General features: G+C 39.2%; 1 protein-coding gene across 12 annotated transcripts in view; it reads left to right on the forward strand.

Moving 5' to 3' along the window:
• The window catches only part of Wnk1 (WNK lysine deficient protein kinase 1), a 154745-nt gene that overhangs the window by 52367 nt on the left and 85862 nt on the right, over window positions 1–16516 (forward strand). For all 12 annotated transcript variants that reach the window (XM_008839737.3, XM_008839729.3, XM_029566775.1 and 9 more), the window contains exons 3-4: window positions 12297–12517; window positions 14563–14720. In XM_008839737.3, the coding sequence (XP_008837959.1) occupies window positions 12297–12517; window positions 14563–14720 (379 nt within the window). The remainder of the gene's footprint in view (window positions 1–12296; window positions 12518–14562; window positions 14721–16516) is intronic.

The following is a 16516-nucleotide window of genomic DNA, read 5'->3' on the forward strand; positions in this document are numbered from 1 at the left end:
TTGTAGATCAGGCTGGCCTTGAACTCACAGAGATCTGCCTGTCTCTGCCTCTCCAGTGCTGGGATTAAAGGCGTGTGCCGCCATGCCTGGCCTTTATTTTTTTATTTAATGTATATGAGTGTATTTCTTGCATATAAATAGGTGTACCCATGTTGTACAATGCCCTCAGAGGTCAGAGGAAGGCGTTGGAGCCCCTGAAACTTGAATTATGGACGGTTGTTAGCCACTGCCATATGGGTGCTGGGAATTGAACCCAGGTCCTCTGAAAGAGCAGCCAGTGCTCTTAACTGCTGAGCCATCTCTCCAGCTCCTGTTTATTTTAATTTTATTTTTTAAAAAGATATAATTTGGGGGCTGGAGAGATGGCTCAGTGGTTAAAAGCAGTGGCTGCTGTTGCAGAGGACCTGGGTTTGATTTCCCAGCACCCACATGGCGGCTATGAACTGTCCTTAACTCCAGTTCCAGGGGAATCTGAAGCCCTCTTCTGGCCTCCGCGGCATTGCATGACACAGGTGCACTTGCATACATGCAGGCAATACACTTATACACATAAAATAAAAATAAATAAAATATTTTAAAATATATAGTTTTTGATTTTTTTTTTAAGTTATGTGTCTGTGTGTGGGCTTATGCACATGCATGGTTATGCCCTTGGTGGCCAGAAAAGGGCATTGGATCCCCTGGAGCTAGAGTTATAGGAGGTTGTTATTACTATGGTAATATATTTTCCCTCTACTTTAAAAAACATGTTTTATTACATTTCACTTACTGTATGTTAGGGCATGCGTGCCACATGCAGCACATGTGTGAAGGTCAAGGGAAAGCTTGCAGGAATTAGTTATTTTCTTCACCATGTATGTCCTAGGGATGGAATTCAGATTGTCAGGTTTGATAGGCAGGTACATTTTTTTTTTTTTAACCTACTGAACTAACTCTGGAGTGCTGAGAATAGAAGTGTGCACCACCATGCACTGCAGTTTACTTGTTGTTTTTGTTTTTTATGTGTATGAGTATATTGCCTGCACCCATGCCATGCAGTGCCCTCAGAGGACAGAAGAGGCCATTGGATCCCCTGGAACTGGAGTTAACAGACAGTTGTTAGCTGCCATGTGGGTGCTGGGATTCGAACTCTGGTCTTCAAGAACAACCAATGTTCTTAACTGCTGAGCCATCTCTCCAGCCCAGTTTACCTGTTTTTAACTCTATTAAGGTGTTGGGGATATAGCTCAGTTGATAGAGTGCTTGCCCAGCAAAAATGAAGTCCTGGGTTCAATCACCCAGTACCACATAAACTGAGTATAGTGGTACATGCCTATAATCCCAGCACTTGGGAAAGGTTACAACAGGAGGATCAGAAGTTCAAAGTCATCTTTAGCTACAGTATCAAGTTTGAGATGCCCCAGGGCTACATGAGACTGTACCTCAAAACAACAACACAGACACTCCCAAAAATATATTAAAAGCCCAGTGTGATGCTCACTTGTTATCTCAGCACTTGGGAGATGGAGGCACAAGACCCAGAAGTTCAAGGCCAGGCTCAACTACATAGTGAGTTAAAAGTCAGCTGAATGAGACCAAGTCTCCAAAAACAAAAAAAAATAATACGTTGAAACATTATGGGTAATACCCCGGTGATGGAGTATTTGTGGAATAGCTGACTACCACCAGTAAACTTAAATGTGAAAATCACGTAAGTAGTTTCAGTATGTATCCAAACTTCAGTGGAAAAAAGGATGACCCCCAGATAAAAAGTAAAAGAGAAAGTAACTCAGAGTTATACCAGGTATGATGCTTGAGGAAATGGGTACTAGCTTTGTTATACATGCATTGGCAAAAGGCCTTAGAAACTAGTAGAAAGAAGGATCAGAATTCAGCCTGTGTCAAAAACGGAATTATCCATAAAAAGAGCCAGGTGTGGTGGCATATACCTTTAATCCCAGCACTTAGGAGGCAGAGGCAGGTGGATCCCTGTGGTCTGCATAGTGAGTTCTAGGCTGTCTGAAGCTATGGGAGACCCTGTCTTAAAAGAAAGAGAAAAGAAATGAGAGAGGGGTCTGGAGAGATGGCTCAGTGGTTAAGAGCACTGGCTGCTCTTTGGAGAGACCTGGCTTTGGTTCCCAGCACCCCCATGCCTGTGACTTCAGTTCCAGGGGATCCAGTGTTATCTTCTGGCCTTGCATTGCAAGGCCAGTTGCACTTAACATATATGCATACAAAACACTCATACACGTAAAATAAAAATAAACCAGAAAAAGAAAAGAGGAAGTAGAAGCCAAAGAAGAAATGGTCCATCAAGAAAGGACAGGCACAACTGAAAAAGATTCAAAGAACACTTAGACATAAAAACATTAAAATTAAAATTTCACAAGAGCTTGCTATAATCCCAGCACTTGGGAGGTGGAGGCAAGAGTTTTTGGCCCACCTGGACTACTTAGGGAGACCCTTTCTCAATAAACAAAGAGATAAAAATCAAAACAAACAAACCCTTCACTGGTGTAAAGAGTAAACTGAAAATGACAGGAGTAACTTGAAGAAACCAGAATGCAACAGAAAGTTAAAATTAAAAGAGGATGAGCTAAAGCAAGGAGACTCATTATTACTCTACAGAATGAAAAGAAAAGCAGTATTAAGTTGAAAGGTTTCTTTTCCTATCATTGTCTTTCAGTTTCTGAGCCTTGAACTCAACTATGTAGACCAGGCTGGCCTGGAACTCACAGAGATCCGCCTGCCTCTGCCTCCCAAGTGCTGGGACTACAGGCGTGTGCCACCACGCCCAGCTGGGAGTCTTCTATTCTTAGTTCTGTTGGCAAACTATGATTTCAGGCAAGTGGATTGGGGTCTTTGTTTCTTATTTGAAAACAGGAGTTGGATCCAATCTCTAGTAGCCATATATGGTATTAGAAAAATTCACTTTGAATCTGTACTTTGACAGTTTCATATGTGGAATATAATAATGCCTTCTGATTGCTCTCACTTCTACCCTCCATTCCTGTCAACCCCTTTCTTCCCCACAAATCATTTTTCCATATTGATGACCTTTTGTTTTGTGACCCACAGAGGGTCTATTGTGTAACCAGGGCTGTTTGTGTAACCTTGGGCTTTGAACTATCCACTGGAGCTTGGTGGGCTCATCATGTGGGTATACATTTGAAGGCACTGACTGACTCTACCTCCACCAGAATCCGTCAGTAATGAATAGTTGAGCAAGGAATGGGAGAGTTAGGGCTCAGTTAACCCTCCCTAACCCATGATTGACTGTTGACAAGCCCAGTCTTGTGCAGGCAGCTATAAGCTACTGTGAGATCATAATTGTACCAGTAGTGTCATGCCTAGAAGATAGCATGTCACAGCATTTATCTTGATCTTCTGGCTCTTACAGTCTTTCTACCACCTATTCTATAGTATTCCCTGAGCTTTAGAGAGAATGCTACAAATTTATTATTTAGGTCTGAGCACTCAATCATCAAGTTATTCTCAGCAAAGTGAGCAACTGTGAGTCTTTGTAGTCTACTGCTATTCATTGCAAAGAGAAGCTTCTCTTAATAAGACTGAGAAAGCATTTGTCTATGGGTACAAACATATTGAGAAGGTGCCATGTCAGTTTTGCTCCATAACAGTAGTAAGTTCCACTTAGGGCCTAAGACCTCAAGCCATGGATTTCTGACCAGGCTTATAGTGCCAGATATGAATTCCCTCTTATGGAGCAGGCATCAAATATATTTGGAGAGCTCAAATATAGTTGAAACCAACAGGTTTCCCCCATAACAGTTGTGCCAGTATTGTACAGGTGAGCTTATCTTACCTGGAAGGTTGGTATTATAATTCACAGGGCTCATAGGCTAGTAAGACCATTGATACACTTCCCCTATCCCCCAACCCCCAGCATAATACCTTCAGACACTATGAAAACTAGTCAGCAGGGAGGAAGCTTCCAGTTCAGTTCCAGTTTGGTCTCTTTGTTTATTGCAATCATGGTATATGGTATCTTGAGGAATAAGGGCTTATCAATTAGTTCTGGTGGGCAACCAAGAGGAATGGCAAGAGCCTGTATTGTTTTGGGGGATTCTCTTGACTCTGTAACAAAAAAACTTGAGGCAGTATCTGAAGCTTTTTGAAATGACATTGATCAGCCATGCAGGAATTCTTTCCTAACTGGAAAAAAAGTGTGTGTGTGTGTGTGTGTGTGTGTGTGTGTATAAATACATAAAATGTTTTTTGTTTTGCTTTTTGAGACAGGCTCTTACTATATAGTCCTTGTTGGGCTGGAACTTGCTATGTAGACAACGATTGGTCTCAGAGATCTTCCTGGCCTCTGTTCCCTAAGTGCTGGGATTATAAAAGCCTGTACTGCTATACTGGGCAAATGTTTTAATTAACTTCTAACAACTAGTAGGTTTCCATGTGGCTTTTTTTCATACACCCTTCATTTTGGTTACTGCTCCCTCCCTTTCTACTTGTACCCCCATTTCCTCACCCTAATCCCTGCTTAATCCTTTCCATCCTCAGTGTTTTCCCTATTTTTATGTCACCTGTGTTTGTTCTTTTATCTCCTCTCTTGTAAGGCATCTACCACCATGCTCCCTTTCTAATTTTCTGGCGTCAATAGGTACTCGCAAGTTAAATGCAAACATCTAATGATCAGAAAGGTAGGATTCACATGAGAGAAAGGACAGAGAGAGAGAAAGAGAAAATGAATATGTGACATTTGGCTTTCTGGTCCTGGGTTTACCTCATTCAGTATAATTTTTTCTAGTTCCATCTTTTTTCTGACAAATTTTATGATACCATTTTATATATATATATATCTTCATTACAGCTTTAACATACTCAATAACAATTTCCAGAGCAAAGATACGTCTCTTTCAAAAGTGGCTATAAAATTTTTAGGTTCACCATACTTGTCCATCTGGTGAATGTAGTCAGCTTATCTAGAGATCTTTGTTTTAGGGAGGTCAGCTGTTCCTCATCTAGCAGCAATCAGTTGTCAACATTTCTTTAGATAAGAATGGGGTCTGCTGTTCCTTTTCCCAGTAACCTTTGCTGGGTTACTGTCTGCCTGAGTTTGCATGGGACTTGTGTCTGCTGACATATTTGCCATAGAATCATATGAGCAGCTTCCCAGGAGCTTGTAGGACTCTGTATAAAGTCATCAGGTAGATTTCAGTGATGTTTATCACCTCCACTAATTAACATGACATAAGTTTTTATGCTTCCTCTTCAAATATAATTCATTTTTTAAAATTTGATTTTTTATGTGTATGTGTGTGTGTGTATATCACTCAGAACATCCCAAAACCATCTTATTCATCTATACACCCACATCCCAGAAGGCCCCCTCCCATAGCCTCCGTCCCCCAACTAGAGCCCGGTTTATCACCTCCACTAATTAACATGACATAAGTTTTTATGCTTCCTCTTCAAATATAATTCATTTTTTAAAATTTGATTTTTTATGTGTATGTGTGTGTGTGTATATCACTCAGAACATCCCAAAACCATCTTATTCATCTATACACCCACATCCCAGAAGGCCCCCTCCCATAGCCTCCGTCCCCCAACTAGAGCCCGTATACTCTGTCATCCCTGCTACTGTCCGCTGTGTTGTTGGCACCCCCAGTCATTCCCCACTACTTGTCCATCTGGTGAATCTAGTCAGCCTGTCTAGAGGTCTTTGTTTTAGGAAGGTCAGCTGTTCCTCATCTAGCAGCAATCAGTTGTCAATATTCCTTTAGATAAGCTTGAGGCCTCCTGTTCATTTTCCCAGTTCTGTGCTGGGTTACTATCTGGGAGTCCCTTGGGGCCCCCTGGCCAACAACTCAAAAGAAGGTATCTCCTATCTGGCATTGTTGCTTGTTATGTAGCCTTTAGCTATACATATGGACTCTTAAAAAATTATATTGTCCCCTTTAATCTTTGGTTATACTTTCCTTTTGGGTGTTTAAGACCATACAGTTGGCCCAGATAATATTTTTGTGCCAGTACCATGTTGTTTTTATGACTGTAGCTCTGTAGTACAGCTTAAAATCTGAATACCATTTTTTTAAACAGCTGAATAAAATTCTTTTGTATATAAGTACCACATTTTTTGTTTTCCATTCTTCAGCTGATGGACTTTTAGACTTCTTAGTTCTATTTCTAGCTTTTTGAGGAACCTTCACATTGATTTTCATAGTGGCTGCATCAGTTTACATTTGTACCAGTAGAGAATAAGGGTTCTTTGCCCACATCTCCCAGCATTTGTTGTCATTTGTTTTCATTTATTTTCTTAATGACAGACGTTCTGACTGGAGTTGAGTTGGCATGTCAAAGTAATTTAAATCTGCATTTCTATGACTGATGGTGGTGAACATTTTGAAATGTTTAATGGCCATTTACATTTCTCCTTTTGAGGTCTTCTGCTCCATGATGCATTTTTGATTGGGTCATTTCATTTTTAGTTCTTGTGTGTTCTAGAAATTAATCTCTGTGGAATGTATAGCTGGATTTTTTTCCCATTCCATGGTCTGATTTTTGGGCTGATTCACGATTTCCTTTGTTATACAGAGCTTTTTAATTTCTTGAGGTCCTGTTTGTCAGTTGTTGACCTTATTTCCTAAACGACTGGAGTCTTGTTTAAAAAATCCTTGCCTATGCTTATATTTTGTAGCATATTTCCTACCTTTTTCTCTGGTTTCATAGTTTGAGGTTTTATGTTTTTTGATCCATTTGGAGTTGATTTTGTATAGGATAAAAGATAGTGTCAGGCTGGGCCTGGTGGCACACACCTTTAATCCCAGCACTTGGGAGGCAGAGGCAGGCAGATCTCTGTGAGTTCAAGGCCAGCCTGGTCTGCATAGTGAGTTCCAGGACAGCTGGGGCTACAGGGAGACCCTGTCTCAAAAAGACCAAAAAAAAAAAAAAAGATAAGGGTCTAGCTTCATTATTCTACATGTAGACACCCAATTTTTCCAACACCATTCGTTGAAGATGTTCTTTTGTCAGTGTGTATTTTTGGCTTGTTTTTGTTTTTGTTTTTGTTTTTCTGCCTTTCTGAGATGGTCTCCTTGTAGCCCCAGCTGTCCTGGAACTCACTATATAGATCAGGCTGTCCTCAAACTCACAAAGATCCACCTGCCTCTGCCTCCCAAGTGCTGGGATTAAAGGCGTACACTACCACGCCCGACCATTTTGGCATATTTTTTAAAAACCATGTAGCTGAGCCAGGTGCACGCCTTTAACCCAGGCCAGCTGGGGCTACAGGGAGATCCTGTCTCAAAAAAGAAAAGAAAATCTTGTAGGGTGTGGAGATGCACACCTTTGGCAGGCAGATCTCTGTGAGTTCCAGGACAGCTGGGGCTACAGGGAGACCCTGTCTCAAAAAGACTAAAAATAAAAAAAATCAGATACTCGAAGATTTATATGACTTGTACCTGGGTAGTCTTTCCATTGATCTACATATCTGTTTCTGTGCCAGTACCATACTCCTGTTGGTTTTTTGTTTGTTTTACTATGGCTATGTAGTATAGTTTGAAATCAGGTGTGGTAATATCTGAAGCATTGTTCTTTTTGCTGAGGGTTACTTTGTCTATCTGTGTTTTTTTTTTTTTTTTTTTTTTTATTTTTTCTTTTTTTAAAAGACAGCTTTGCACTGGGGAAATAAAGACAGCTGGCACCTCATAAGCACCAGATCTCAGCTACAGTCTTTCTGAAGGCGCCTGCTTAAAGGCCGGCTTCCTGGAGACCGGGTAATGCTTCCATGTGAATTTTGAGCTTCTAAAAAAAGTTTATTTGTGGGTGGGGGTGTTGGAGGACAACTGATAGAGTAGTTGATTCAGTCCTTCTACCATGTGGGTTCCGGGATTGAAATCAGTTTGTCAGGTTTAGTGACAATTGCCTTTAGCTGCAATTGCCTTTTCTGTTTTCTATGAAAAATTGCACTGGGATTTTGGTTGGGATTGCATTCAGTCTGTAGATTGCTAGCCATTTTGACAATATTGATTCTTTGGATCCATGAGCATGGGCAGTCTTTCTCTAATGTCTTCCTCAATTTCTTTCTTCAGTGTTTTGTGCTTTTATTGTACAAGCCCTTTGGTTTTTTGTTGTTTCTGTGGTGTTTGTTTTCTTAGGCCTGCTTCCCATAACTATTTTTTTCTCTTTAGTGTCTTGAATGTATATTTCCTCTTTAGTTAAAAGTATTTCTTCCAATATTCTCTATAGGGTGGCTTGGTCACAGATTCCCTTAACCTCTTTTTATTATGGAAAGTTTTGCTTTTTCCTTCAATAATGGTGGATAGTTTTGCCAGGTAAAGTAGTCTGGCTTGGCATCTGTGGTCTTTCAGAACTTGAAGTACATTGCACTGTGCTCTTTTTTTTTTTTTTTTTTTTTTTTTTTTTTTTTTTTTGGACACGGTCTCCCTGTCACCCCAGCTGGCCTAGATAGGCTATGTAGACCACACTGGTCTTGATTTCATAAAGATCTGCTTGCTTCTACCTCCCAAGTGCTAGGATTTAAAGGTATACTAAGCACTTTTGACTTTTTAAGTTTCCACTGAGAAGGAAGACCAGCGAGATAGCTGCCACACAGGCTTGACAACCTAAGTTCAATCCTTGAAACCCATATAAAGGTGGAAGGAGAGAGCTGGCATTGCAAGGTTGTCCTCCTCTGGCCTCTACACATGTGTACTTCCATATACACACAATAATAATAATTTTTTTAAAGTTTCCAGTGAGATTTCAGCTATTATTCTTATGAGCCTGCCTTTATATGTAACTTGGCTCCTCTCAGGCAACATTCAATATCCTTTCCTTTTTCTGTATATTTAATGTTTCAATTATAATATGGTGTGAGAAGTTTCTTTTCTGTTCCTGTCTATTGGGTGTTCTGTGTCCTTCTTGTGCCTGAATGGGCATCTTTTTCCCTATGATTTTATTGAAAATATTCTCTATGAGTTTGAACCGGAATTCTTCTGTGCCCAAAATTCAGATTTCATCTTAGATGGTGTCTCAAAGATCCTGCTTATTCTGTTTGTGTGTTTTTGTTTTGGTTTGGTTTTTTGTTTGTTTCTGTCTTTGTGAGACAGGTTTTCCTGTATCCCCAGCTGGCCTAGAATTCACTATGTAGTCCAGGCTGGCCTCAAACTCACAGAGATCTGCCTGCCTCTGCCTGGGATTAAAGGTGTGCCACCACCCTTGACCGTCCTGTTTTGTTTTTTGTTTTCTCTTTAATTTACCCTTTTCTTTAATGGAATGATGCAGCTCCTTTACCTTGTTTTCAAACCCAAATATCCTGTTTCCTACACAGTCCATTCTGTTGGTGAGACTTTCCACTGAACTTTTTATTAGAGTTGCTGAAATTTTTATTTCTGTTAATTTTGGTTTTTTTTTTTCAGTATTTGTCTTTGTTGAATTTACTTCCTTTTCTTTTTTTTAAGAACATCAACATTTAAAAATGTTTATGTATGTGTGCACGTATGCATGTGTGCATGTGCATGCATGTGCCATGGTGCACATGTGTAGGTCAGAGGACAACTTGGGGGAGTTGGTTCTCTCCACCATGTGGGGTTCAGGCATTGGACTCAGACTTGGCAGTAAGTATGCCTTTACCCACAAAGCTGTCTTGCTAGCCCAATATCAGGTTTTCGAGCACTTGAAACATAGCTAATGCAGCTGAGAAACCAAAAATCTTACTTTAATTAGCCCACATTTAAATAATAAATAATCACATTTGGCTAGTAGATACTTTATTTTATTTTTTGGTCTTTTTGAGATAGGGTCTCCCCATAGGCCCAGCTGTCCTGAAACTCACTGTGTAGACCAGGCTGGCCTTGAACTCACAGAGATCCACCTGCCTCTGCCTCCTAAGTACTGGGACCAAAGGCATGTGCCACCACTTTATTTGACAGATTATCATTGCAGAAAGTTTTCTTGCTGCTTGATGGGTTCTCTCAAACTCTTCTGTCATTTCTGTTTGGATTTTAGCTAACTGACAGAGTGAGACTGGAGCTTTTTCTGAAGTGAAAAATGTCATGGATGGTCGGAAGCTTGGGGCCAGTGAGCTAGCTTAGTAAGGTGCTTGCCACACAGACGTCAGGACCTGAATTCAATCCTCAAAGCCAGGCATAGAGGGTTGAGAGATGGCTCAGTGGTTAAGAGCATTGACTGCTCTTGCAGAGGACTGGGGTTGAATTCCCAGCATCTGCGTGGCAATTAACAGCTGTCTGTAACTCCAGTTCCAGGGGATCTCTTGCCTCTTCTGACCTCTGCATTGCACGACACAGGTGCACTTACATATATGCAAGCAATATACTCATACACATAAAATAAAGATAATATTTTTTAAAAACCAGGCATAATTATGTATGCTTATGAACCTAGCACTGTAGAGGCAGAAGCAGGCAGATCTCTGGGCCTTTTTACCCAGTCAGTCTAACCTACTGGGCGAGTTTCAGGTCAGTGAGAGACCCTGTCTGAAAAAACAAGATCAGAGGGCTGGAGAGATGGCTCAGCGGTTAAGAGCACACTGCCTGCTCTTGCAGAGGACCTGGGTTTGATTCCCAGCACCCACATGGCAGCTTTGAACCGTCCTTAACTCCTGTTCCAGGGGAATCCGAAGCCCTCTTCTGACATCCAGAGCATTGCACAACACAGGTGCACTCATAAAATAAATAAAATAAAATAAAAATTAAAAAAAAACAAACAAGATCAATGGAAGGACATTCAGGGTTGACCTCTGGCCTCCACATATACATGCATATATTTATGCATGTACATATATATACACACACACACACACGCAGACAAAGTTACTTTCCCTTTACTTGTGAAATCACCTCTGGTTTATGATTGATTTTGGGTTTTTTTCCAGTACCTTTCAGTCACTGTTTTGTGTTATTTTCTAATTGAAAAATACTTAATTGCATTTAGTAGTAGTAGTAGTAGTAGTCGTCATAGTAGTAAGTACTAATAGCAGGGGTGTGTGTGTGTGTATGTGTACACATGTATGTCACAGCACATGTCCTCTCTTTTTACCATGTGGGTCCTGAGGATTGAACTCAAGTTGTCAGGCTTGACTAGAAGCACCTTTACCCAGTGAACAGCCCCTGTTAAAATCCCTTTTAGTTATTTCAGTAGTGAACTAATTTTAAAAACCTTTTTTTTTTTTTTTTTGGCCATTATATAGGATTTTCTTACCAACTAGTAATTTATTAGTTTCTTTGAGGACTGCAGACATAGCTCAGAAAGTGGAGTGCTTACCTAGCACACACGAAACCCTGGATTCTATCTCCAGCACCAAAAACAAAAACAAAAACTAGTTATTATGGTGGTGTGTACTTGTAGTTCCAGAACTTGCGAAGTAGAGGCAAGGAGATCAGGAGTTCAAAATCATCCTCGGCTATATAGAGTTCATAGCCAGCCTGGGCTACATGAGACCCTGTGTCAAACAAAGGAAAAGAAATAAATGCTCTGCAATATTTAGGTAGTGCTGGTGTTGATACAACCAGTTTGAGCTCCTATTCTTTTTGAAAAATGCTTGCCTAACATGATACACTCCTAGCTCAAAGAATGAAGAAGCAGGAGGATTGCAAGTTTGAGACCAGTTTGGGCTACATAGTGAGAGCCTCAAAAATAACCAAAAACAAGAACCCCAGGAGTCAGAGAGCTGGATCAATGGTTAAGATTGCTTGCTACATAATCATGAACACCAGAGTTTGGATCCCAGTACCCATGCAACAGGCCAGGTACCCATACAACTCCAGTTTTGAGAAATTCGACACCCTTTTCTGGCTTCTACACATGTACAGATTCCCACATCCCACAAGAAAGTACACTTACTCAGACGTATAACACACATACATAAATAAATTTTTTTTAGAATAGAGAGGGCAGGAGAGATGACTCAGTGGTTAAGAGCACTAGCTGCTCTTGCAGAGGACCTGGTGGCTAACAGCTGTCCTTAACTCCAGCTACAGGAAATCTGACACCTTCTTCTGTGTTCTGTGGCCATTGTACAACATGAATGCACTTAACATACATGAAGGCAATGCACTCATACACATAAAATAAAAATAATAAAAATTTTTTTAAAAATAAGAAAAGCTCATGAACTAATTGTAAAAAACACTTGAAAGACTTTTATTTTTGTTTCAATAGAATTTTTATTTTAAACTTAGCCTCTTTAACTTTACTAAAAGTATCACTAACCTTTAAAATTACTAAGTTTCATAGTCCCATCTTTGGAATGTTAGAATTTAATGGAATTCTTCAAAGCAGAAAACTCATATCATTGATAACTGTTTGGTATACTTTGCCTTTTCAAGGTACCTAAAAAGGTTTAAAGTGATGAAGATCAAAGTTCTAAGAAGCTGGTGTAGGCAGATCCTTAAAGGACTTCAGTTTCTTCACACTCGAACTCCACCAATTATTCACCGGGATCTTAAATGTGACAACATCTTTATCACTGGTCCTACAGGCTCAGTCAAGATTGGAGACCTTGGTCTGGCAACTTTGAAACGGGCTTCTTTTGCCAAGAGTGTAATAGGTATGTTTCTAGTGTACTTTGGAGCCAAGCTGGCCTTTTGACATTGTTTTTCTTCAGAAACCTGACCTTATCTTTTCTGACATGAAATAAACTTTCAGAAATCCATAGCTTGAACCCAGGTGATTAATTCTACTTAGATGTGAAATGTGGGGCTGTAAATATTTAAGTTTCTAAAATCATTTTGAAGATTTATTGATGTTTTATAAAGTTACATGGAGTGGAGCAAGGTGAACTTTATTGATAAAACTTCATGTTACAGTCTTAGTCTTCCTGTTAATATGTTACGTCTTATACAGTAGAGGCAGTGTGTTGCTTTCTTTATTAAAAACAGTGAAATTTATGTGTAATTTAGCTTTAAAAATGTTCATTGAGGGACTGGAGAAATGGCTCAGCAGTTAACTACACTGGCTGCTCTTGCAGAGTACCTGGGTTCAATTCCCAGCACCTACATGGTAACTAACAATCATCCGTTACTTCAGTTCCAGGGGATCCGACGCCCTCTTCCTGATCTCCATTGAGCATTGCACAACACTCATGTACTTATAGGCAGGCAAAACACTCATACACATCAAATGAAAGCAAATTAAAAAATTTAAATCTTTCATTGGATATATCTTTAAGAACACCTAGCTGTAAAAACTTGATTTGAAACTATGAATATATGTGAATGTATTATAAAAAGTTGGTTTCAACTTTTTTCTTTCTCCTACCTTTTAGAAGTAATATATATCTAAAGCAGGTTTCTCAACCTTAGTGATCTGAATATTTGGGTCTAGTTGTTTCCTTATATAGGGTTTTTCTTTGTTAATTAAATTATTGTATGCAAACTTGTTCTTGGAATTGAAGCCAAAGACTCTGGAGTCACTGTAAAACCTAATCTTACAGGAACATGCACATACACTCTGTGCTTATAAATCAGTCTGTATTTGAGTTCTGTGTTTGTGTGTGTATGTGTATTTGTTTTTTGCCTGTAGGATGTCTCTCACTATATTTCCTGTATCTGCAGTAGGCTTATTTGTATTCTGTAGGTCGGATGGTGAGTATGTGAAGAAAAGGCTCTGGTGAGTGGCCTTTATAGACAATTACATTTTATTATCTTTAAAACATTGAATGTAGAGATTTTTCACTGCAAGGCCTCCTTACAGAGTGAAACTCATCAGATGAAGTATTAATTGTAGGAGACTAGTTATAAATGTTCACCTTACAACTACTGTACAGTAGAGGGCAGACAAGGATTCTTTTTTGATAGTTAAACATCTTATAGGTAGATGCCATTATATCCATTTTGTTCCCTGCCAGATTTATGGTTGTTGTTTTTTTTTTACCCTTTTATTCTATTTTCAGTATGAATAATATTAGTTTATCTCTTAGCCAATGCTCTACTTTCATAAGAGAAACTCAATTTAAACAGTAAATAATCATACACTTGACTATGTTCAGTGTATTTCAAAGGCCTTACAGTGGAAGATCTTCTATGGGATATTTGATGAACAGACTAAGAAGATTTCCTTCCTCTTTCCCCCCTTTCTTTTTTTTTTTTTTTTTTTTTTTAATGTAAGTACTTAAAGCTATTAAATTCCCTCTTAAGACTGCTTTTTTATTTTTATTTTTTTGTAAAACTTTTATTGAATTTTTGTGTATTTCATACAGAACATCTAATCAGTCTTAATCATCTTTATACTGTCTTCCCCACTGGCACCCTCCCATAGTCACCCACCCCACTCAAATTCATATATTCTGTCATTCATGTCAAAGCCTATCATGTCAAGTTAGTGTCTCGAGCTGTCTCTCAGTGCAAGTTTATCCACTGGGGTCGAAGCAACTGATCTAGAGTCCCTCCCTTTATTTTTTATGGGATATTTTATGAAAAGACAAAAAAAATTTCCTTCCTCTTTCCCCCCTTTTTTTTTTTTTTTTTTCTCCTGCCCCCCCCTTCCATTTTTTTTTCTCTCTGACAGGTCATCCCCTTTGCTTCTCGAACCCTCTGGTGGGTAACGTCTGCAGCTTCTGCTCGCATTGAGTCTGAATCGTTCTTTTAATTTAAGGTACCCCAGAGTTCATGGCCCCTGAGATGTATGAGGAGAAATATGATGAATCCGTTGATGTTTATGCTTTTGGGATGTGCATGCTTGAGATGGCTACATCTGAATATCCATACTCAGAGTGCCAAAATGCTGCGCAGATCTACCGACGAGTGACCAGTGTAAGTCTTCACCATATTGTTGAAATTGAGACACATCTAACAAGGAAACTCAAGCTGGATAACTTTGTAATTGTGCAAAAGGGAACAATAGTAAAAAGCCTATAAACTATTAGGAAGGAGCTTGCTGAGTTATAAGCACAGTATAGTAAGAATGAAGATAAAAAGCTATCAGTTTATCTTGGGACCCTCCTTGCATTACCTTTATTATTATGAGGTATATTTTGTTTGAAACCACATTCTTATACCTCCTACTAATTTATTTGAGTTTTCTTTTCAATCTATATTTTGCTATCTGAATCACAAGTACTCTTTTTATTTTAAGATGTCAAATTAATTTGTTCTCAGGCTTTAATTTGAATGGCATAGTTTGGTGTGCTAGTTTATGAATTTCCATAATAGTTAAGGTATAAGTTAACATCATACTATAGTTTGTTACCCATAGTAGTTCATGATTGCTGACTGAGATTACTTTCTTTAATCCCAGCACTTGGGAGGTAGAGGCAGAAAGTACATCTCTGAGCTCAAAGCCAGTCAGTGATACACGGGGACCCTGTACTTGGGAGGCAGAGGCAGGCCAGATCTCTGAGTTCAAGGGTAGCCTCATTTACATAGTGAGTTCTAGATTAGCCAAGGCTACATAGTGAAACCCTGTCTCAAAAACAAAAGTTGTATATTATTAACGTAGTGGGTTTATTATTTTCAATGAATTAATACTTTTATGCTTTCTTGGTATTGATTTCTAACATAGTAAATACCAGATATTTGTAACATAAACCAGACTTCTGGGGTCTCATGATTTTAAGAATATAAAATGGTTCTAAGGCATAAGTGTACAAACCACAGGTCACAAACTTGACAAAATTTAAGCTAATTTATGGGGGGAGCAAGGAATATGTAGCACTGTATATTTTATATTACATTGAGAAGCACATATTAGTTCATTTTATTTTGCATCTTCGAAGATGCAATTTAGCTGAATGTGGTGATATGCTGCACTCAGGAGGCAGAGGCATTCCTATCTCTGTGAGATCAAGGCCACCCTGGATGATATAGTGAGTTCCAGGCCAGCAGGGGCTACAGGGAGACCCTGTCTCAAAAAGGGAGTGATTGCCCAGCAGTGAGGAACACTGGCTGCTTTTGTCGAAGACTGGAGTTTGGTTCCCAATACCCACATGGCAGGTAAAATTTGTAACTCTAGTTCTAAGGGATCTTATGTTGTTTTCTGGTTTGGGGAAGGCATTATACAAAAATGGAGGCACTTACGTACATGTATAAAAACACCCACAAACATATCTGTCTAAATAAATAAATAAATAAATAAATAAATAAATAGGGAGGGGGGAGGGAAGGAGGGAGGGAGGGAAAGGAAAGGAAGGAAGGAAGGACTGACTAGATTTTAATAACTGGTCTAAGTGGAAATTTGATGTTTTAAATAAATGTTGGGAAGTGTAATTAAAGATGAATGACTACATACCCTCTTCCTGCAAGAACTAATCAGACCATAACTTTGAGCATGAAATAGATAGCATTTTAATGGAGACAATCTCTAGGAGCAGTAGAAACAGAATGGTTACTCTACTATGGGTTTACAAAAGGCACAGTCATATGAATTACAAAAAATGGAGAAAGAAGAATGGGAAGCCATTCTAAAATAGAACACTGAGGCTTCGACCACTATAATACAACTGAAACAATGATAAGTTGATCAGATAAGTTGAAGCCATTATCTTGTGGTTCAAGGGGAGAGAGAAGAATCAATTGCTTAGTTGTTTCCCCTACTCTCAAATTCTGTCTCA

The sequence above is a fragment of the Nannospalax galili genome, unplaced genomic scaffold (genome assembly GCF_000622305.1).
Source record: "Nannospalax galili isolate Female #2095 unplaced genomic scaffold, S.galili_v1.0 scaffold199, whole genome shotgun sequence".
Lineage (NCBI taxonomy): Eukaryota > Metazoa > Chordata > Mammalia > Rodentia > Spalacidae > Nannospalax > Nannospalax galili.